This window comes from Pantherophis guttatus, chromosome 8 (assembly GCF_059756535.1).
Source record: "Pantherophis guttatus breed Tessera chromosome 8, ASM5975653v1, whole genome shotgun sequence".
NCBI lineage: Eukaryota > Metazoa > Chordata > Lepidosauria > Squamata > Colubridae > Pantherophis > Pantherophis guttatus.
The window spans coordinates 81,456,317-81,479,359 of NC_142070.1; the positions used below are offsets into that span (position 1 = coordinate 81,456,317).

A 23,043-nucleotide genomic window follows, 5' to 3' on the forward strand; every position below is an offset into this window, starting at 1 on the left:
CAACAGTCTGGGTCCTCATTTTACTGACCTAAGGAGGACAGAAGGCTGAGTCAACTTTGAGCCAGTCAGGATTGAACTGCCGGCAGTTGGCAGAGTTAACCTGCAATGCTGCCTTCTAACCTCTGGGCCACCAGGGCTCTCTAGGAACTATAGAACAACTAATATTTTTGTCAGTATTGTATTAAACAATGGAACCCATGGAGACTGGATACCCGGCCTGTAAATCGTCCCCACTGGGTTCCAGCTTATATGCTTTACAAAGGCAAACTGAAGCCCCTATTTTATTTTGTTTTCTTCTCCGTATATCCGTGACATTCAGCCCAAGAAAGAGCTCTGGGCTTCAAAAGGCTACAGTCTCAGTGGAGAGCTGGACTTGAGGAAAGAAACGGCTACTGATAACAGTGTGAGTTGACTTTGGACCAAGGCAATCTCAGGGCATTCAGGGCAGCCCTGCTGCCTGGGGACGAAGGGCAAACGACAGGCGGATAATAACCTCTTGTGCCGTCATTATGCAAAAGCCACAGCTCTTGCATGAGGCACGGGAACACACCTGCCTAATACTAGCATCTTTGGGGCATAAGCAGAGTTCAACACGGATGTTTTTTTTTAAAAAAGGGACAGAAGGAAGCAAGCTCCTCTTTTCAAGAGGTATCCACTGGTCTCCTTTTCATAGCATTTCTTTTTTTTTTTTTTTTTTCCCCACTTCCCAATTGGGGAATCGCCCAGTGGCCTCCCGTCCCAGTCCCAATCAACTCAATTGGAGCTTCCTCCTCCCGGCCTGTAGAGGGCGCGCGCCGCCTTCACGCAGGCGTCGCGGGCTCGTCCGGGGGGAGGCGGAGTTACCCGCCAGGGGTCAACTGCGCCTGCGCGCCGGCCTCGCCTCCTCCTGCTGTTGCTGCTGCTGCTCGCTCGTGGCCCGTCATGAACTCCGAGAACTTCCAGGCCGGCGAGAGGCTGGTGAACGCGGCCTACGTGCGGCAGGGATGGCAAGGCCGCCGCGCGCACGAGCTGCGAGTGCGGACGCTGCTGGAACAGGTGCCGCTCCTCTCCCCGGGCGGTTGGGAAAGAGGGGGCGGAGGCGGGGTTTCGAAGAAAGCCCCGCCCCCGGGGCGGGTTAGTCACGCCTCTCCGTGGGCGGGGCATGGATCGAGCGACTGGTTTTGCTTTAGCTGCCACTAGGCGGAGAACTCCGGCGCTTTTATGACGTATGGACTGCAACTCCCAGAATTCCTCAGCCAGCATGCCCGCAAGTCATAAAGGCGCCATAGTTTCCCCCACCCCTGCCGACTCAGGAATTCTGGGAGTTGAAGTCCACAGGTCAGAAAAGGGCCATAGCTCTTCCCCACCCCTCCCTTGCTTGCCCCAGGAATTCTGGGAGTTGAAGTCCACAAGTTTAGCTCCTAGTCTGGGCCGGTTAGTTCTTGGATGGGAGGCCACCAGGAGAGCCTAGGGCTGTCCGCTGGATTTTTATTTTCCACCTTTTTGTTTTCTAGACACCCCTTGGGAAGTCGCTCCCAAGCTTTAACTATGGTTTAACCCAGTCCAGCTGGTTGTGAGTCCATTAAATCCTAAATCATAAGCTGGTTTGCTTTGAGTTTTTGAAAGGAGTGATTGGAATAATTAGACTAGACTAGACGACTAGACTAGACTAGACTAGACTAGACTAGACTAGACTAGACTAGAGTTGAGTTGAGTTGAGTTGAGTTGAGTTGAGTTGAGTTGAGTTGAGTTGAGTTGAGTTGAGTTGAGTTGAGTGAGATGTTAGGATCTAGGTCAAATAGAAGAAAACAAGATTGTGTATTTTTCGCATACCTTGTTTATATTGTATTTATTATTGTTGTGCTGTTTTTTCCCCCCTGAAGGGCAAATGTCCTGAAGATGGATGGGACGAAAGCACAATTGAACTCTTTCTTCATGAACTCGCAATTATGGATAGCAATAATTTCCTGGGCAATTGCGGTGTGGGTGAGCGAGAAGGAAGAGTTGCGTCCCAAATAGTGGCTCGGAGACATTACAGGTAAAAAGGTGGTTTGTTTTGACCGAAGTTTTGTTTGAGCTCAAGTTTATTCACACAGGATGCGAAAAATAATAATAATTAAAAAAAATTAGGGTCACTTCATTACAGGCAGTCCTCGAACTTACAACCACAATTGAGTCCAACATTTCTGTTGCTAAGTGAGGCATTTGGTTTGCCCCGTTTGACGACTTTTCTTGCCGCAGTTGTTAAGTGAATCCGCAGTTGTTAAGTGAATCAAACCAGTTGGTAACACAGTTGTTAAGTGAAACTGGTGTCCCCGTTGGCTTTGCTTGTCAGAAGGTCGCAAAAGGGGAATTGCGCAACCCCGGGACGCTGCAACCGTCATAAATATGAGCCAGTTGCCAAGCATCCGAATAGAAACCATGTGACCATGGGGGAAATGCTTCAGCGGCCGTAAGAGTGAAAAACGGGCAAAGCTCACTTTTGTCCTAACTTCGAACGGTCACTAAATGAACTGTCGTAAGTCAAGGACTATCTCTACTGGCGAATATGGAGATCACCCAACCTTTTGAAATTTGGTTTGTGATGCCGAAGATCGCCCGCTTAAATTCGAGTGCAGAATGACACACACACACAAACGCAAGTGATTTCTAGCTAAGGCGACAGGATGCAATGCAATGCAACGTTTTCCACGGAAGCAAATTCCTGCTCGCGTTGTCGGATTCCCCTTCCTGTCTCAAGCCACTGCAATAGTTCCCCCAGCCCAAACCAGAGCTCCACCTAAGAGGGGGATAGTAAAGGTAAAAGTTCCCCTCGCACATATGTGCAGTCGTTCCGGACTCTAGGGGGCGGTGCTCACCTCCGTTTCAAAGCCGAAGAGCCAGCGCTGCCCGAAGACGTCTCCGTGGTCATGTGGCCGGCATGACTCAACGCCAAAGGCGCACGGAAAACGCTGTTCCCTTCCCACCAAAGGTGGTCCCTATTTTTCTACTTGCATTTTTTACGGGCTTTCGAACTGCTAGGTTGGCAGAAGCTGGGACAAGTCACGGGAGCTCACCCCGTTACGCGGCACTCGGGATTCGAACCGCCGAACTGCCGACCTTTCGATCGACAAGCTCAGCATCTTTAGCCATTGAGCCACCGTGGATATCGAAACGCTTTAAATAAACATTTTTTTAAAAAATACAATTTATTTTATTTATTTTTTATTCTTATTTATTTTTAGTTTATTTGATTTGTTTATTTGATTTGTATACCGCCCTACTCCCGAAGGACTCAGGGCGGTGAACAGCCAAACAATAAAATACATAGATACAAAAAATTTAAAAACCAGATAAAATCAATTTATATGCCGCCCTTCTCCGGAGACTCAGGGCGGCTTACAATGCGTTACAATAAAATTCCACTCCCATCCAAACCGATGGTAGTTCTTCCCTACAATTTCCCCCAAGAAGAACTTGCTCCTTCGTCCTTCGAGATTGCACCGCATCCGCTCCTTAAGTCTTTCCAATTTTTAAATTGGAATTTTTTTTCCCCCCCTAGTTTCACCCATATATTCGGTTTGATTCGCAGGTTGATTCATGGGATCGGGAGGTCCGGAGACGTCTCAGCGGTCCAGCCCAAGGCAGCAGGCTCCAGCCTCTTGAACAAACTGACGAATTCGGTGGTCTTGGATGTTTTAAAGTTGGCTGGTAAGTACGGAGCAACGTTTTCTTGGATCAAATGCCTGTAGAAAGAAAGAAAGACTGGTTATATTTTGGAGACTGTCTCATGATGTTAAAAGATTTAATTAAAGTTGAGCAGGGGGAGGAGTAATGCTGAAGAAGAAAGTATTATTGAAGAAGGACTGGGGAAAAAATATAGAAAGAAAGAAAGACTGGTCATATTTTGGAGATTTTCTCATGATGTTAAAAGACTTAATTAAAGTTGGATAACTTGAATTTCATGGTAGCTTTAAAGTATTGAAGTCTAAAGGCGGATAACTTAAAATTTAATGGATAACTTTTTGAAAGTTTTGAAACTTATATTTTGGAGAATGTTCTGTATTAAGAGATTTTAAAATGTTTAAAATAAGATCATGGTTTTGTTTTTTTTATAAATGTGAAATGTGATAAGAGAATTTATAAAAGGAAGGTTGAAGTATAATTTTTAAAAGGGGAGTTAACAAGTGTGAGAGAGTTTTGAATTCTGTAATAGTAGCATATTTTAGTTTATGTTTGTTAAATGCTATATCCTGTTTTTGCTCTGGAAAGTTGGGGGGGAATTGGGGAGGGGGGGTTGGGTGGGGATAAAATGATGCATGATAATTGATTGTGTAAAGTTTGGTTGTTTGAATATAAAAAATAAAAAACTTTTTGTTTTTTAAAAAAAAAATGCCTGTCCCCTCTTTTGAGGGGCTCTTGGGGGGAGGGGTTCTTGGCAGACGTTTCCTGACCCAACTAGGTAACATCATCAGTGCTAGAAGGGAGTGGGATTTTGCTCTCAGTTTATATTATCGTGTCTTGCCCTGTCAGTGAAGGTTATGGGGGGGGGGTCCTTGGGATTTTTATTTTTATTTTTGGTTGGGCTGTTTACCGTTAGCTTGTTTTGACAGTTTCTTGATTGAGGTTTTGTTTACTTCTTGATTGTTGGTCTGTTGTTAATCTTGAAGTTAATCTATGCTGGGTGCCAATTGCTGATGGGGAGGTGCTGGGCTCCTTTTGGGCTGGTTGATTGTCTCTCGGATAATGAAACATCTGCAAGGAAACCACTAAGATCAGAGAGCACCGAGGACCCCACAGTCTTCTTCCTCCTCCTCCTCCTCCTCTTCTTCCTCCTCCTCCTCCTTTCTGCAAATCCCACCTCCTTCTAGTACTGATAATGTTACCTAGTTGGGTCAGAAAACCACTAAGATCAGAGAGCACCAAGGACCCCACATTATTATTCCTCCTCCTCCTCCTCCTCCTCCTCCTCCTCCTCCTCCTCCTCCTCCTCCTCCTCCTCCTCCTCCTCCTCCTTTCTGCAAATCCCACCTCCTTCTAGTACTGATAATGTTACCTAGTTGGGTCACGAAATGTCTGCCAGAAAACCACTAAGATCAGAGAGCACCAAGGACCCCACAGTCCTCCTCCTCTTCCCCCCGTTCCCCTTCCTTTCTGCAAATCCCACCCCCTTTTAGCATTGATGCTGTTACCTAGTTCGGTCGTGCGACGTCTATAAGAAGACAAGTCAGCTCAGAGAGCACCAAGGACCCCACATAAATCAACACCCACCCACCCCCGATCTGCAAATCGTCTCCTCCTCTTAGAAGTTTAGATACGAATTCTCCTTCCCTCGCAGGGGTCAAGGCCACCAGCAGCTGCTTCGTGGTGCCCATGGCAACCGGCATGAGCCTCACTTTATGTTTCTTAACGCTTCGGCACCGAAGACCAAAGGCCAGGTACATTCTCTGGCCTCGCATCGACCAGAAATCCTGCTTCAAATCCATGGTTACCGCAGGTAACGGATACCCTGATCCGCAAAGGGTGGGGGGGAGCTGGTGTGGCACGTACAATTTTAACACGCCTTGCATTTAATTTATGTATTTTTCAAAATGCGCATTCGACAAACCTCATTCTGGAGGCGAACGGCAGTCACACCTCAGCTGTGGGAACAGACCAAAAAACTGGTTCTGTCAGCTCAGGTGTGAGGGTTCCCACGATGCCCTAATTAAGAGCCAAGCTTCAAAAGAAGTCCAGTTATTTATTAGGAGCTTCATGTCAGCACGTTCCCAAGTGAAGCCAACTCTGACCCCACGTAATTTACCCTCCAATCATAACCCTGTTTCCCTCCCCTCCCCACAGGATGTGTCATCAATCACATTCGCCACCGAGGCTCCATGACTTGTAGAGATCACTCCCCTTCGGTCACTGTGGGTAACCCTGGGAGATGGCCTTGAGAGAGATAAGGCTGGAATGTGATTCTGTTTTTGGCTGCCGTGCTACTTCGTCGGTTTCTCATCCCCCCTGCCGTATGGCAACTCAAGAGCAGGCCAGGGATGCTTTGTGAGTTGACATCAGGATTTTTTTTAGATCGAGCATCGTTCTTTCGGGTGCTTTTACGTAGGTTATTTTGGAGGGTCGCGGCAACCGCTGTCACTTCCCGTCAGGTTTCTTTTGAGTACAGGTGGTCCTCGACTTAACCACTGTGATCGAGCTTACGACATTTCTGTCACAAAACGAGACAACGGTGGAGTGCCCCATTTGACCACCTGGCCTCGCCACGGTGGTTGTTAAGCGAAACCCTGCGGGTGTTAGGTTTGTAAAATGAATCTGATTTCCCCCTTGACTTGGCTCGTCGGGAGGTCACAAAAGGGGATCACATTACACACTGCAGCCATCATAAATACGAGTCAGTTGTCAAGCATCCGAATTTGGATCACATGTCACGTAAATTTGTTACAGTCACTTAACAGTCATGATAGGTAGATAGGTGGATAGATAGATAGATAGATAGATAGATAGATAGATAGATAGATAGAGAAAGAGGGAGATAGAGAGAGAGGGAGAGAAAGGGAGATAGGTAGGTGGATGGATGGATGGATGGATGGATGATGGATTCAGAAAGGGAGAGGGAAGGAGGAAATAGGTAGGTAGGTGGATGGATGGATGGATGGATAGATACAGAAAGAGGGAGAGACAGAAAGAGGGAGATAGGTAGATAGGTGGATGGATGGATGATGGATGGATACAGAAAGGGAGAGGGAGGGAGGAAATAGGTAGGTAAGTAGGTGGATAGATAAAGAGAGAGAGATGATGGGTGGATGGATGGATGGATGGATGGATGGATGGATGGATGGATGGATAGATAGATAGATAGATAGATAGATAGATAGATACAGAAAGGGAGATAGGTGGATGGATGGATGGATGGATGGATGGATGGATAGACAGATACAGAAAGAGGGAGATAGGTAGGTAGATAGGTAGATAGATAGATAGATAGACAGACAGACAGACAGACAGACAGATAGATCAACAGATGAAGCTAAACATTACACTAATCTTCAAATCCCTCTGTTACCCATCTGTTATTATATTTAGTGCGTAGAAAGTCCACAAAAGGTTTCCAGCCTCTTATAAAGCTGTCTAGAGTCCATTATCTCTTATCAAAGCAGTTAATGTTGCCATCTCTGCTAATTCGGTCAATTTCAAAATCCATTCTTCAAAGAGTTGGCAGCTCTTTTTCTTTCCAGGGTTTGGCAAGTACAATCCACGTGAAGGAAACACACCCCAAATTGTTTTTGCTTTGCTTTGTTTTTTCAATTGGCTTGTGTCCATCCTACCCAAAAGAGAAGCTTCTGGTTTCGTGAAATATTTGCATCTTAACTACTTTCTGCAGATCGTCGTTCTGTTTGTCCACGCGTTCGCGAGACATGTTTTTAACCTGACATTTCAAAACTGGCTACCGTCATTGTTCTGCCCCAGCTACGGACCCCAAAGAACGCAGCACACACAAAGTCCGTACGAACCTTAGTTTACTAATTAAAGACTACTAATGAGCTTTCTTAGTAGTTGTTCGAACACAAGTACAGTTTAAATCCGTCTTTTCTGAACAAGGGCTGTTAATTTAACTTCATTAACAGCCGACAAAAATCCAAAGAATAATAACTCAGTTCTGAGGTACAGTATTTCAGATAACCGTAATCTTGCTGTGGTTGGCAGAATGCCCAGAAGCAATTTGCAGGAAAACTGACAAAAGAGAAACAAGAGCAGAATCAAATGTTTCTGGAATCAAGACGCGAAGGAATATGAATGAAGTTGTTTCCTGCAAATTGCATCAGTCAGCGTCCTTCCTTAAATAGGCTAAGGGAGTGGCCAATTAGCCCCAAGCCTTAGTCTTAAGGGGACCTCCTCCTGAGGAGCCACTCCTGCCTTTTGGCAGCTCTGTGCGCCCGTGCATTAAGAAGAGGCTCCTCCTCTTCGTCCTCTTCACTTATAGGAGCTTCTGGAGGTTCTTGAGGCCCTGGCTGAATCCCCGCCTCTGGCGCCACATCTTCTCCAGCCTCCTCATTGTCCGACTCGAGTGCCAGCTGCACAGGCTGCTGGCACAGCACCACACCAGCTTCCTCGCTTTCGAAATCAGCTACCAGCTGCACAGGCCGGTGACGGCCCACAACAGTCATGCACAAATCGAACCAAACAAAAAACAACCATGAAGTGGAAGGGAGGGGTTTGCAGGTAAAAAAGAATTAAATCGCAGAAGGATCCCGGATGCCCATTCATTTGTTCATTCTCTTTTTTTTTTTTTGTTGGCCGGATTAGGTTTTGAGCCAGTGGTGATAGAAAATGTTTTAGAAGGAGACGAGCTACGAACCGATCTCCAGGCAGTGGAAGCTAAAATCCTGGATCTTGGGGCTGATCGCATTCTCTGTGTTCATTCCACTACATCCTGTTTTGCTCCAAGGGTACCTGACAGGTAAATAAATCCCCAGGTAAACGGTGGCATGAAGAGTTTGAAGGGTATGTATGTGTGTGTGTGAAGATTTAGCTGAGTTTCACAGAGAGGAAGGAGGTGGAAAAACACGGATTGATTCAAATAAGAGTAGGACAGGTTCAATCAATCAATCAATTAATCAGAATAGAGCTGGATTCCCTACTTCTGGTGGGCCCAGAAGGCCTGAAAATCAGCTGGCCGGCACCGGAGCTGAGCTGGTGTGCCAGGCAACATGGCTCTGCGTGCTGCCTGTGGCACGCGTGCCTGTTGTGGCTCCGTTACCTGAGCCTGTGTCATCGGCAGGAGAGGACTCCAAGAATGAAGGAGAGGAGTTGGCAAGGCCTCCCTCTCCAGGACCCTCCTCTCTGGCAATGCCTTTGGTGCCTGCCGAAGGGCAAGAGATAGGCCTGGGGCCAAGCACGTCCACGCAGTCACAGGTGGACAGTGATGAGGGAGATGAGTCTTGGCTGGATCCTCAGCAGCGTCGCAGAGATAAGCGCGCGCAACAGAAGAAAAGGCGTGCCAGAGATTAAGCTGAGTCACTGGACCACACCCCACAGGATATAAAAGGGGGTGAGGTGGCCATTCAGACTCTGTGATGGACAAAACTAACTACTATCGAGTCACATTGCATCTTTGGAAACAACATTATCTGCCTTGGATTTATTTTACAAACTAGACAATTCTTGAACTGTGTGTATTTTGTTTATGAGTAAAGTTCTTGGCAAGCAGCTACTGGGTTGCTGCCAAGCGTCTTATCAGAAGAATTGGTTGTCTGCCAGTTTATTTAACCCCCGGCTGTCTGTTTGTGTGCGTGTGTGAGACGGGGACAGAACAGTGCCATAGGTTCTCCATCACGGGCATAGAGCGTGGGAGGGTCCACCCACGAATTCCGCAACCGGTACAGGCGAACCGATCCGAACCGGCTGAATACCGTCTCTGGCATACACATAGGAAGTTTCATTAAGTCCTTTTCTTTCCAAAGGGTTAAATCAGCAATAATTAAAAATATCTCTCTCTCTCTCTTTTTATTTATTTCATCAGCTGCATCAAAACCCATTCTGCACGCTTGATGTTTTTAGTAAGAGGTTGGGTTTTTTTTAAATAAGAGCAAACGGCACCAACAAAATACCATTGATAAGAATCTTGACCCCCTGCTTCTCTTTTCAAGGTTGAATTATCGTATAATTTTGTCGGTGATTTGGGTTCTGTGCAAGGAAGCCGAGCCGGTGACTAAGCGAATCAATTATGTTTGCCGTTCACAGTATAATGAGAACATTTTATCCTTTAATTGTTAAGGGGAAATTGTCTTTCAAGGAAAGGTTGGTTAAAAGGATTCTGGCAAGGATTTTTCTTACCTGCAAAGAGGGATCTTTGCAACCACCTTGTTGCAAACACAAAGAGAGGTTTTACACGACAGAAGGATATTAATAAGACCGTATTCATGCTGACACAGATGTAATTTTTAGACATTTGATCTACCTGTAACAGGAGGTTCCAGGTGGAATTTAGCAATCCAACTGTCATTTTCGGGGTCTAAATCTATAGCGGTTTATTGCTACTATGGAGACCCCAGTTACAGCATGCGTTTTCCCTTGGAAACCTTAGTATGTTTGTCCATCTAGAGCAGGGGTGTCGAACTCAAGGCCTGTGGGATGTGAGATGCTTAGATCTGACCCACAGGGCCGGTCAAGAAGTAGCAAAGGACCGGCCTGCGATGCCTCTGCCAGCGAAAAATTTCTTAACATTGAGAACAATTAATCAGTGGAACAACTTGCCTCCAGAAGTCATGGGTGCTCCAACACTGGAAGTTTTTAAGAAGAGATTGGACAACCATTTGTCTGAAGTGGTGTAGGGTTTCCTGCCTAAGCAGGGGGTTGGACTAGAAGACCTCCAAGGTCCCTTCCAGCTTCTGTTCTGTTCTATTCTATTTCTAGTTTCTTTCCATATTTTACAGTATTCTGTTCTGTTCTAATGTTATCTAATCCTTCATTCCATTATTCTATTCTACTCTACTCTATTCTATTCTATTCTATTCTATTCTATTCTATTCTATTCTATTCTATTCTATTCATTCCTTATTCTATTCTATTCTATTTGTTCCTTATTCTATTCGTTTCTATTCTATTTTCATTTCATTCTCTAATTTATTCTAATTCATTCTATCCTATCCTATCCCCTATTCTATTTATTCTATTCTATTCTATTCCCTATTATTTTTCTATTCTATTCTATTCATTTTACCTTTTCTATTCTATTCTATTTTCATTCAATTCTCTATTTTATTCTAATTCATTCTATTCTATTCTACTCCCTATTGTATTTATCCTATCCTATCCTATCCCCTATTCTATTTATTCTATCCTATCCCCTATTCTATTTATTCTATTCCCTATTATTTTTCTATTCTATTCTATTCATTTTACCTTTTTTATTCTATTCTATTTTCATTCAACTCTCTATTTTATTCAATTCTGTATTCATTCTATTCCGTATTTTATTTATCCTATCCTATCCTATCCTATCCTATCCTATCCTATCCTATCCCCTATTCTATTCTATTCCCTATTATTATTCCATTCCATTCTAAAAGGCTTGTCTGTCATCTGCTTATGGTAAAATTCACAGAACGTTTTTTCAGTTCTGACCTTTTTGCCTGAACTTTTCCATTTTGTATTTGCAGATTGGAGGAACTGGCTGAGATCTGCGCCAAGTACGACGTCCCCCACATCGTCAATAACGCGTACGGAGTTCAGTCTTCCAAGTGCATGCACCTCATTCAGCAGGTAAGGTGAGCACCCCACCACAGAAGAAGGCAGGATGGGGGGGGAAAAGCGAGTTACTAAACCATCAAATGCAGTAATTCACTTAGCGACTGAGGCAATTTATGTTGCTAAGTTAGTTTTGGCGTTGGCGAGTTAAGTTTGTGAATCACTGCGAGCAACCCGGTTGTTAAGTGAATCCAGCTTCCCCCTTCGACTTCGTTTGTCAGAAGGTCGCAAAATCGGATCACGTACCTCCAAATCCCTGCAACCGTCATAAAAATACGAGTCACTTGCCAGGCGTCCAGATTTGAGTCACGTGACCATGGGGAGAATAATTGCAGCGGTCACAAGTGTGAGAAATGGTCCTAAGTCATTTTTTTTCCAGTGCCGTCGTAACTTTGAGTGGGCACTAAATGAACTTGCTGTAAATTGAGGACTGCGGACTAGCCATGCCAATCAAAACAAACAGCTAGTCCTCGATGTACGACCGCAATTGAGCCCAAAATTTCCGTTGCTAAGTGAGACGTTTGTGGCTAAGTGACGTATTGCCTCGTGCGAACCCAACTTTGCAAGATTAAAATGAAACTTTTATCGCTTTTGTTCTTCTCTTCCTGTTTTGGGGTGGGGTTTTTTTTGCTTTTTTAGGGTGCCCGAAGAGGCCGGATCGATGCGTTTGTGCAAAGTTTGGACAAAAATTTCATGGTTCCAGTAGGTGGCGCTGTCATCGCTGGCTTCAGTGACGCCTTCATACAGGAAATCAGCAAAATGTATCCAGGTACATCGGAGTTTTGGGGTTATTTTTTTTAAAAAAAATGATATATCTTTTTTAATGAAAGTGGAAATTATCGTGAAAAAAACCCCATGTCTTCCCTGGTATAGCCGACAAAGTGAGGAGAACCTGTGGCTTAGAGGTTAATACATCTACCTAATATACAAGCAACCCGGATTCTAATCCCAGAAAGGGTATGGCTAGCTGACGAGAGCTAAATAGCTTGAAATAGATCTATACTAGTCTCCCTTTGTTTCTTTGTCGGTAAAACCTAGATTCAACACAAAAAATAGTTTGTCATGAAACTGACTGCCTGCGAAGGCCCCCGGATTGGGCTGAAAGGCGAGAAAAACAGTTATGCTCCATCCTGTAATTGGGTAGATCAGGTTGCCTTGATAGACTTCGATGCTATCTCAAAATAAATGAATTTCCAAACTGCCAATCTTTAAGGAAATCTTTTCTTTAATTGAGCACAGCCACCGGATCATGACTCGATGCGGACAAGACTGACCTTTTGCCCCCCAATCCCTCCCTTTCCGATCCCCAAGTCTCTGCTTCTCATTGGCTATCTTCCAAGTCATTCTCCAGACTTCTTGTCTCGTCATTTCCCAGGAATGTCTCCCCCCTCCTCATTTCCACGACAACCCGGCTTCAAAGGGATTTAGCAGGCAAAAGTTCAGAGTTTATCTCTCTCCTCTCTATGCCAGCGCTGAGGCGCTGACACCAGTCCCACCAGGAAAAAAAATACTCATGTCGTGAGAGGTTTTGTTTTCACAATAAGAACAAAAATGATGGATTGCTGTCATGCCCCCGTTGGAGCCTGACTCTGCTGAGGAAGATGAGTCGGAAATGGAGCCTACAAGGGGACGGGAGGAAAATGGGGAGGAGCAGGCCAAGTCAGGCCAGGGCCTTTCAGGATTGGGACGGCTTGTAGGCAGGGAGGAACAGGAACAGGATGACTAGGAGAGATTAAGCAATGAACATAAGAGACAGAGCTCAGGCGATGAGCAAGGACCATCCCCTCCTGATCCCAGAGCACGGAGAGTGGAGAGAAGGTGGGAACAGCGCAAACTGACTCAACTACTTGGGAGGAGAGGACCCCACCCGTCTTCACAAGGCACTCCTGGGGACTGACACTTAAGGAGACGCTGTGAGGAGGAACATTTGTTGGGAACAAATGCTGAATTCCTGGAGCGCTGAGTCCCAACGTTTGAACTTTCCTGGATTCCTTGCATTCATTCTGGATTTCTGAATTAATTGCCTTGCTCCTTTGCTTCCTGGACTCCTCGACTTACCCTGCTGGATTTCTTGCTTTGCAGCCGTGGTGCTCACAGCGTTGGGCTGGACTATTTGCAGCCAGAGGCTGCTTGAGGTGTGGGTGCGTGCGTGTCATCACTTTGCTCTGGGACTTGCCAGAAACGTGGGAGCATTTGGGGAAATTTGGAGCAATAAAGGGGCGGTTTGAACTGCCAGCTGCCTTTGTTGCCTCAGTGCCGTGCTCCAGGTCATCACAGATTTTCTTTTTTTTTCCTCTCTAGGTAGAGCTTCGGCTTCTCCTTCCTTAGATGTGCTCATTACGTTGCTGAGTTTGGGCACCAAGGGATACCGGCAACTTCTTCGAGAAAGAAAGGTAGCATTTCTGGATTAATGGGTCCAAGATGTCCATTTTCACTTATGAGCAAGATGCGTAGGGGGCTGTTGGGCAGTCTCTGAATTCTGGTTTTGATCTTTGGCTAGTGACATGTCCATCTTTGGCCCAAATTAGAACCAGTCTTAGTCCCTTATCTCTGGAGATCCTCCAGGTCAAATTTTTGTAGAAGCGGTTTGCCATTGTTTGCTTCTTAGGGTTGAGAGAGAGTGACTGGCCCAAGGTCATCCAGCTGAATTTGGCCCAAGTCTTTCGCTTGCTAACCTGCTGCCTTTAAACATTACACCAACAACCATCTTTAATCGTCAAAAACCGTCTCTGGATTAGCGTATTTACAGTGGCAATAAATAAATCCAGGTTCCTGGGCACTATAAATTGACGATGGGTGGATAGCAGGGGTGAAATGCTACCGGTTCGGTCAAACCGGTATTTCCGACGATCAGCTGTGACGCACAATTTATATTCGCTAGAATCGTCGGATTTCCTGCTTTCTAGCTAATCTAAATCACATGGCACGGTGGATCTTTCCCCCCTTTTCAGCTCCAGTGCACATGTGCGGGCCGGCCAGCTGATTTTTGGGCCTTCTGGTCCCACCAGAAGTCGGGAAACGGGCCATTTCTGGCCTCCAGGGAGCTAGGGAAGGCTGTTTTCGCCCTCCCCAGACTCCTAGAAAGCCTCTGGAGCCTGGGGAGGGCGGAAAATGGGTCTACCGGGCCCACCGTGCCATCACGTGCCAAAAGCTCCCTCCGCTTTTGGCACGCGATGGCAAAAAGGTTAGCCATCACTGGTATAGGGTCTCCTCTTGAGCAGGGGGTTGGACTAGAAGACCTCCAGGGTCCCTTCCAACTCTGTCCTTCTGGTCTTAAACTTGCCAAGTTTGGGCGCTCCCCGCATCTAACAACGTACTTTTGCTCCGTAAATCCAGTTCTCGAAATGTCGCAAATCTATCGCTTATTCAATATGCGGAAGGAATAAGACGCAATAACCTTCCTTTCCGGAGTGTATTTTGGCCTGTGTGATGAATGATAAAAAATTTAATGCCGGTGGTTTATTACCTTATGCTCTTTAAAAGCTAAGCCAAAGCTACGATGTTCTCCGGGGAAAGCTATTTATAGTGCTGTTTCTATTTCGGTTCCACTATACCTAGGGGGCAGGAAAAGCTATTTTTTTTTTCACTAAGGCAGTAGTTTTCTTTTCCTTCCTTAATCCTTGCATCAGTACAGGCAGTCCTCGAATTATGACCACAATTGAGGCCAAAATTTACAGTCGTGGGCGGCCCAAATTGTGGAAACCTTTTGGGAAAAGTGTATATTGGAGGTTTGATGGCTAATAACACCACTTTTTTTTTGGAGTTTCAAGAGAACCTAGTTAATAGAAGCCATCATTCCATCTTGGTTTCACATGATAACAGCTGCAGAACTCAAAGACTTGGTTCCCTCCATGGGAAGACATTGTAAGGCCGTCATTCATGTTAAAGGTTACCCAACGAAGTATGAACTGACATGGGGATTATTTTTGTATATCTTGTTTTTTCTATGATGATAACTTTTGTATATCTCGTTTTTCCCTTTTCTTCTTCATATTGTAACTGCTATTCTCATAGCAAATCCTTCCTAAAAGTTATTGCATGACATTCTTGATTAAATTATCTTTCCATGGATATATAATTTCATGGCACTACTCCCAAAAGAAGTGGCCTTATTAGCTAGTTTTAGAAAATACACTTTTCCCCCAAAAGGTCTCCACAATTTTGGCCACTACTGTGTGTTGTTAAATGAGAAATGTGTTAAGTGAGTTTGACCCCATTTTACGACATTTCTCGCCACGTCTGTTCAGTGAATCCCTGCCGGTCTTAAATGAGTCACCCGGTCGTTAAATGAATCCCGCTTCCCTATTGGCTTGGCTTGTCAGCAGGTCGCGAAAGGGGGAATCACGTGACCTTCGAGACACTGCGACACTGCAGTGTGAGTCAGTTGTCGAGCATCCGAATGTAAATCACGTGACCATGGGAATGCAGCAACGGTCATAAGTGTGAAACACGGTCATAAGTCCCTTTTTTCAGTGCCGTTGTAACCTCAAATGGTCACTAGTTTAATTTAATTTAATTTAATTAATTCAATTTATATGCCGCCCCTCTCCGAAGACTCAGGGCGGACTCAGACTAAATGAACTAAATGAACTAACGGTCACTGAATGTAAGTTGAGGACTACCGGTAATACAGTAATTTAACACCTGCAATGCTTCACTTAACAACGGTGTCTAGAAAGGTCGTAAAATGGAGCAAAATTCACTTTAGAAGTGTCTCCGTTAACAACAGAAATTTTGGGCTCCATTGTGGTCATAAATCAAGGACTACCTGTAGTTCAATCTCAGATCTTGGAAGTTAAAAGAAATAAAACTTGCTCTAGGTTGAAATTTCCTCATTGGATTTGCTTAATTCACAACTTAAATGTTTTATTTTATTTTTTTGTACTAACTTGCCCCTCCAGAAATTCAGCTGACACTCTAGCAGGGAATAAATAACCTATTTAATATTTTCTCCAGCATGATAGTATTCTATCGTGTCTGGCTTAAATATGGGATGTAGAAAAATCAATGCAATTCAGTTACAATTTTGAAAGTTAAGGCTTCTCCTTGGCGTCGTCATAAATTCCCGAACTTCGTATAAAGGACCATTCATTTATTGTACAAGCAAATTGCTTAGCTAGCTGTTTGTAAGATCTAGGAGCTCGTTATGGGGAGCGGGGGGGGGGGGAATTAAATGTATATCCTCTAATGAGTAAGGGCTGTTCGTTTCATTTTTTTCCCCCCATTCTTTTATTGTGCTGAGAAAAAGGGACCAAGTCAGAGCTCTGTTTCACAGACAAAAGGCAGTCCAGTCTCTTCTTAAAAACCTCCAGCGATGAAGCTCCCACAACTTCTGGTGGCAAGCTGTTCCACCGGTTAATTGTCCTCACTGTTAGGAAGTTTCTCCTTAATTCCAGGTTGTTTCTCTCCTGGATTAGTTTCCATCCATTATTCTTGTCCTGCCCTCCGGTACTTTGGAGAATAAATTGAACCCTTCTTCTTCGTTGTGGGAGCCCCTCAAATACTGAAATACTGCTATCATTTCCCCCCAAGTCCTTCTTTTCTCTAGACTGGCCAGACCCAAATCCTGCAACCGTTCTTCATATGTTTTAGTCTCATCATACCGGTAATTGCTCTTCTCTGCAGTTTTTCCAAAATCTCAGCATCTTTTTTGTAATGTGGGGACCAAAACTGAATGTAGTATTCTGGGTGTAGCCTTTTTGTTGTTAATTGTGAAGTTGTGTCCGACCCATCGCGACCCCATGGACAACGTTCCTCCAGGCCTTCCTGTCCTCTACCTTCCTCTGGAGTCCATTGAAGCTCACGCCAACTTCTTCAGTGATTCCATCCAGCCACCTCGTTCTCTGCCGTCCCCTTCTTCTTTTGCCCTCCATCGTTCCCAGCATTAGGCTCTTCTCCAGGGAGTCCTTCCTTCTCATTAAGTGGCCAAAGGATTTGAGTTTCCTCTTCAGGATCTGGCCTTCTAAAGAGCAGTCAGGGTTGATCTCCTCTAGGACTGACCGGCTGGATCGCCTTGCAGTCCAAGGGACTCTCAGGAGTCTTCTCCAGCACCAGAGTTCAAAGGCCTCCATTCTTTGGCCTTCTCAGCCTTCCTTATGGTCCAACTTTCACAGCCATCCGTTGCAACTGTGAAAACCATCGCCTTGACTATACGCACTTTTGTTGGCAGGTTGATGCCTCTGATTTTTAGTAAACTATCTAGATTTGCCATAGCTTTCCTCCCCAGGAGTAAGTGTCTTTTAATTTCTTGGCTGCAGTCCCCATCTGCCATGATCTTGGAGCCCAGGAAAATAAAATCCGTCACTACCTCCATTTCTTCCCCATCTATTTGCCAGGAGGGTGTAGCCTTACTAAGGCTTTATAAAGTGGCACTAACACTTCACATGATTTTTCTTCTACGCCTCTGTTTATACAACCAAGGATTGTATTCGCTTTTTTGGCCGCTGCCGCACCCGGCTGGCTCCTGTTTAAGCGACGTGTCCAAGATGTCTATTATTCCTTGGCCGGGGTTCGAAGGATGCTTTTTTTTTTCCTTCACTTCATCCAGATGTAGACCGGGGAGAGATCTGCCCAATAAGGAATATCTCTGTCTAACTCAAAATGAGCCCAATTTTGGAGGCAACAACTTCATTGATTTAATCACTTCTCAGCAGTTTTCCAGCGTTCTCTCCTTTTTTTCAAGCGAACGGAGCTCTCTCCGCCTTTGATCGAAATTGAGATGGAAATCATTTTCCTACCAGGGGAAAAAAACAAACACACTATTCCATCTTTGCCTTGTTAATCTCGCAGGCCTGTGGTCTCTACTCTTTCTCCATCCGTCTGTTTGTTTTCTTTCTTTCCTATCTTTCCTCCCTTTCTCTTAGCTGCGAACAAAACCCATACAAAGAACAGGAGAAAAGCACTCCCAGCTTTTTATTATGCTTTAGACGTGTCGCCACAGCAACCGTATTTTGTAATTTAACCCATAAGGGATGTTTCAAGATGGCTGCCGAGGGGGTACCCAAAAGTCAGAGAGAGACCCTTCCTATGTGTTTTATGCAGGCAACGTTTGACATGCAACTCTTTCCCCAGAAATTAGCAAAACTCAAAACAGATCCTTTTCTTTTCTTTTCCTTTCTCTCTCTTTTTCTTTCTTTCTTTCTCTCTCTCCCTCCTTCTTTTTCTTTCTTTCCTTATTTCTTTCTTTCTCTCTCTCCCTTCCTTTCTTTCTTTCCCTCCCTCCCTTCCTTTCTTTCTTTCTGTCCCTCCCTCCCTCTTTCTCTTTCTTTTTTTCCCTCCCTCTTTCTTTCTTTCTTTCTTTCTCTTTCTCACCCTCCTTCCTTTCTTCTTTCTTTATTTCTTTCCCTCTTTCTTTCCCTCCTTCCCTTCCTCCTTTCTTTCTTTTTCTCTCTCCCTCCCTCCCTTTCTCTTCATTTCTTTTTTCTTTCTTTCTCTCTACTTCCTTCCTTCCTTCCTTATTTATTTCTTTCCCTCCCTCCCTCTTTCCTTCTTTCTTTCTTTCTTTCTTTCTTTCTTTCTTTCTTTCTTTCTTTCTTTCTTTTAGGAAATGTTTTCTTACCTTTCAACGGAGGTGAAAAAATTGGCAGAAAGCTACGACGAAAGACTGTTGGATACCCCGCACAATCCTATCTCTCTAGGTAAGGTTGGCTTTAAGGGAGTGACATGCATAAAACAGTTGTTGGTTTCCCTTCCAAAGCAGTGTGTGGTGTGTGATATGTCGTATTCTGGGAAGAATAACATTAAGATACGTCAGAGTTTTGCAAAGCGACAAACCAGAGTGACTAGTATTACGAGATAAACCCAGGAGCAAAACACAGCACACAGAGCCTTTAGATAATTAAGAGTCGTTTATATACAACTAAATATTTACAGACTTATACGTGGTTGTAAATACCTTTACAGCTACGGACACAAGAAGAGCAATGAGATACAGATGAGACTGAACTTGAGGAGAATATTCTGTGCTGAGTCATATGCTGCTGACTCTTGATCTTTCAATTATTGGTTGAGACACAACGGCAGAAGTTATACGTCGGCAGGTGCTGAGAGGCCTGAAATATTTTTCATCTTTTTCTTTAAAAAAAAGAAGAAGAAGAGAAATCTTATCGCCCGAGCCTTTTTTGTCTGCGCAAAATGAAAAATAATTTCTCACAGACCTTTTTCCTGCTTGTGGAAAAATGCTTGTGATTCAAAAGGAGAAAGGCGTGAAGTGTTGCTACACACCAGTGTGGTTTTTTTGTTTTGTTTTGTTTTGTATTTTCAGCCATGTCACTGAGAGAACTTGACGAACAAAACCCTGAAGCTGTCACGCAGCTCGGATCCATGCTTTTCACCAGACAAGTTTCCGGAGCAAGGTCGGTCCATTTATATTAACATTTCCACTCGGGAAAATCTCGGTGTCAGCACTTCAAGCTGCATTTGCTCTAGTGCTGACATAAGAAGGAGAAGCGGAGGCATCTGGAAAGGGACGTTTGACTTTTCACCTACTTATTTTTCCTGGAGATGATATCCCCTAGGAGATGGGATGGGAGGGGGGAAATTCCTTTGAGCTGGAGCAGTAGATTAGGGGTAGAGTGACTTGGAAGATGGCCAATGAGTGCAGAGGAGTGGGGAAAGGAAAGGGAGGGTTTGGGTCAGGAAGTCAGTGTTGGCTACGATGGAGTTGGAGTTAGAATGTTGTGCTTAATAAATGGGAGTTTTTCATCAAAGACTTTGTTTGAAATGCAATTTATTTGAGACGACCTCGAAACCTGACACTCGGTTCATGGACTGGTTTGCACCACAAGGGGCCCCTTGTGAAGATCTGGGGCCTTTTAAACTATTGTGGCCCTTGAGTTCTTCTTTCAATTTTGCTGTTGTAATCTTTATGGTGTTTATTCGTACGGCTTTTGACCGTCTTACGCCATGTGCATTATGGATTGTAATTTGGAGAAAAGTTACAGGATAATAGGCAGCCTTTCAATTCAGAGGGGCCCTGACCTTTACGGCTTGGCGGACCGATGGATGGGGGGGAGGGAGAAGGGAGGGTTCTGGGTGAGTGGTGGGTGAGCACGCATGTACATGCAACTCTGTTTGCACAAGTGCCCATTGCTCACACCAATGGAACTTCACATGTGAGCAATAGATGATTGATTGATTGATTGATAGAGAGATAGATAGATAGATAGATAGATAGATAGATGATTGATAGATGATAGATAAACAGACACGATAGAAGATTGATAGATTAGATAGAGAGATACAAAGAGACAGAGAGAGAGAGACAGATGGTAGACAGACACGATAGATTATTGTTAGATTCATTAGATAGACAGACACGATATGTAGGTAAGTAGACAGACAGACATGATAGACAGACACAATAGATGATTTACAGATTTGATAGACATACATGATAGATGATAGATTATAGAGACAGACACAATAGATGATTGATAAGATAGGTAGGTAGGTAGGTAGGTAGGTAGATAGATAGATAGATAGATAGATAGATACGATAGATGATTGATAGAATCGATAGATAGACAGATAGATGATAGACAGACATGATAGATGATTGATAGATTCAATAGATAGACACGGTAGGTAGGTAAGTAGACAGACAGACAGATGATAGACAGACACAATAGATGATTTACAGATTTGATAGACATACATGATAGATGATAGGTTACAGAGACAGACACGATAGATGATTGATAGGATAGATAGATAGATAGATTAGATAGATAGATGATTGATAGATAGATAGATAGATAGATTAGATAGATAGATGATTGATTGATTGATTGATAGAGAGATAGATAGATAGATAGATAGATAGATAGATAGATAGATGATTGATAGATGATAGATAAACAGACACGATAGAAGATTGATAGATTAGATAGAGAGATACAAAGAGACAGAGAGAGAGAGAGACAGATGGTAGACAGACACGATAGATTATTGTTAGATTCATTAGATAGACAGACACGATAGGTAGGTAAGTAGACAGACAGACATGATAGACAGACACAATAGATGATTTACAGATTTGATAGACATACATGATAGATGATAGATTATAGAGACAGACACAATAGATGATTGATAGGATAGATAGGTAGGTAGGTAGGTAGGTAGGTAGGTAGGTAGGTAGGTAGGTAGATAGATAGATAGATAGATAGATAGATAGATAGATAGATACGATAGATGATTGATAGAATCGATAGATAGACAGATAGATGATAGACAGACATGATAGATGATTGATAGATTCAATAGATAGACACGGTAGGTAGGTAAGTAGACAGACAGACAGATGATAGACAGACACAATAGATGATTTACAGATTTGATAGACATACATGATAGATGATAGGTTACAGAGACAGACACGATAGATGATTGATAGGATAGATAGATAGATAGATTAGATAGATAGATGATTGATAGATAGATAGATAGATAGATAGATAGATAGATAGATAGATAGATGATAGCCACGATAGATGATTGATAGATTCGATAGACACGATAGGTAGAGAGACAGACAGACACGATAATGATATAGATGGATAGACAGACAGACAGACAGATGATAGACAGACAGACACAATAGATTGGGGTGTCAAACTCAGGGGTGCTTAAATTTGGCCTGTGAGGCCAGCCTGGAAATATCAAAGGACCGGCCTTCGGTGCCTCCGCGCAGCCCGTTTTTGGCCGGTAGAGTGCTGCTGGAGGCTGGGGAGGCCAGAAACAGGCCGCGCCTTACAGTCCTAAGACGGGGACCACCTGTACACAACCACTGAATTTTTACTCCGAAGCAAGTCTGACAGATTTTAACGGAGCTTCCAATATGGGCACATCTGCAGAAGACGGCACCCTTGGTGGATTTTATGTCCTCCTAGAATTGAGCCCTCCCTTATTCCAAGTCAAGCGGTGGTAGAAACCGGTTTTGACTCCCGTTTCCTTTCCTTACAGGGTGGTGTCTCCTGGGACCCTACAAACCGTGAGTGGATATACCTTCAAAGGTTTTATGGCCCACACAGACCAGTATCCTTGCTCCTACCTCAATGCTGCCTCGGCCATTGGGATGAAGGCAGAAGACGTGGAGATGTTTGTGAAAAGGCTGGATAAATGTCTGAAGGCTCTAAGAAGAGGAAAGGGCCTTCAAGATGGACCACTGCCGAACGTAGATATGGATTCCGAGATGGAAAAATGCGAGATAGACGAAGGGGACACCCAGCCTTAGATTATCCCGAAAATGAACTTCCATTTTAGAATGATTTTTTTATTTAAATTTAGTAAAATCATCAGGTGAATCAACTCAGGGCCTCCTCCTCCCATTGTCCCATTGAAATGAATAAAGAGATCATTTTGCTCCTTCACTTGGATTTTATATGTCCAAGAAGGCATTTTGATTTAAATTTCAGATTTAAATCCATGTTGAATTGTGATCATCTTAACATTCCTAAGAAGAATTGGGACGGCCACACGTCACGAGGGCAGACAAATGAGAGTTAAAAGTCATTCATTGGGATAGCTTCTCGGGGTTTTAAGAGCTGCCCTTCTGCATATTATCTGCTACTTTTCAAGTGAGTTCGTTGTCAATTCTGTGCAGGTAGTCCTTGAGTTACAACGGTTCACTTAGTGACCGAAGTTACAAGGGGCACTGCAAAAAGTGACTTAGGGCCACTTTTCAGACCTACGACTGTTGCAGCCTCCCCAATGGTCACGTGATCAAAATTCAGACGCTTGGCAACTGACTCATATTTATGACGATATGTCCCGGGATCACGTGATGATCTTTCTGACGAGCAAAGCCAATGGGGAAAGCCAGATTCGCTTAACAGCCGT

General features: G+C 44.1%; 1 protein-coding gene across 1 annotated transcript; it reads left to right on the forward strand.

The window, feature by feature from the left end:
* The first annotated feature begins 98 nt into the window (after positions 1-98).
* Positions 99-22,574, forward strand: SEPSECS (Sep (O-phosphoserine) tRNA:Sec (selenocysteine) tRNA synthase). Its single transcript, XM_060688921.2, has 11 exons — positions 99-1,035; positions 1,863-2,017; positions 3,551-3,669; positions 5,297-5,455; positions 8,260-8,413; positions 11,115-11,217; positions 11,842-11,971; positions 13,504-13,595; positions 18,746-18,839; positions 19,466-19,556; positions 22,168-22,574. Exons 1-11 carry the CDS (start codon positions 922-924, stop codon positions 22,436-22,438), a joined length of 1,482 nt encoding a protein of 493 aa, XP_060544904.2. The 5' UTR covers positions 99-921; the 3' UTR covers positions 22,439-22,574.
* The last annotated feature ends 469 nt before the right edge of the window (positions 22,575-23,043 follow it).

Coding starts and splice junctions, on each gene's coding strand:
- SEPSECS (XM_060688921.2), top strand. CDS start 922: ATGAACTCCGAGAACTTCCAGGCCGGCGAGAGGCTGGTGAACGCGGCC. Junction 5,456..8,259: donor CAAATCCATGGTTACCGCAG/GTAACGGATACC, acceptor TGGCCGGATTAG/GTTTTGAGCCAGTGGTGATA. Junction 13,596..18,745: donor AACTTCTTCGAGAAAGAAAG/GTAGCATTTCTG, acceptor TCTTTCTTTTAG/GAAATGTTTTCTTACCTTTC.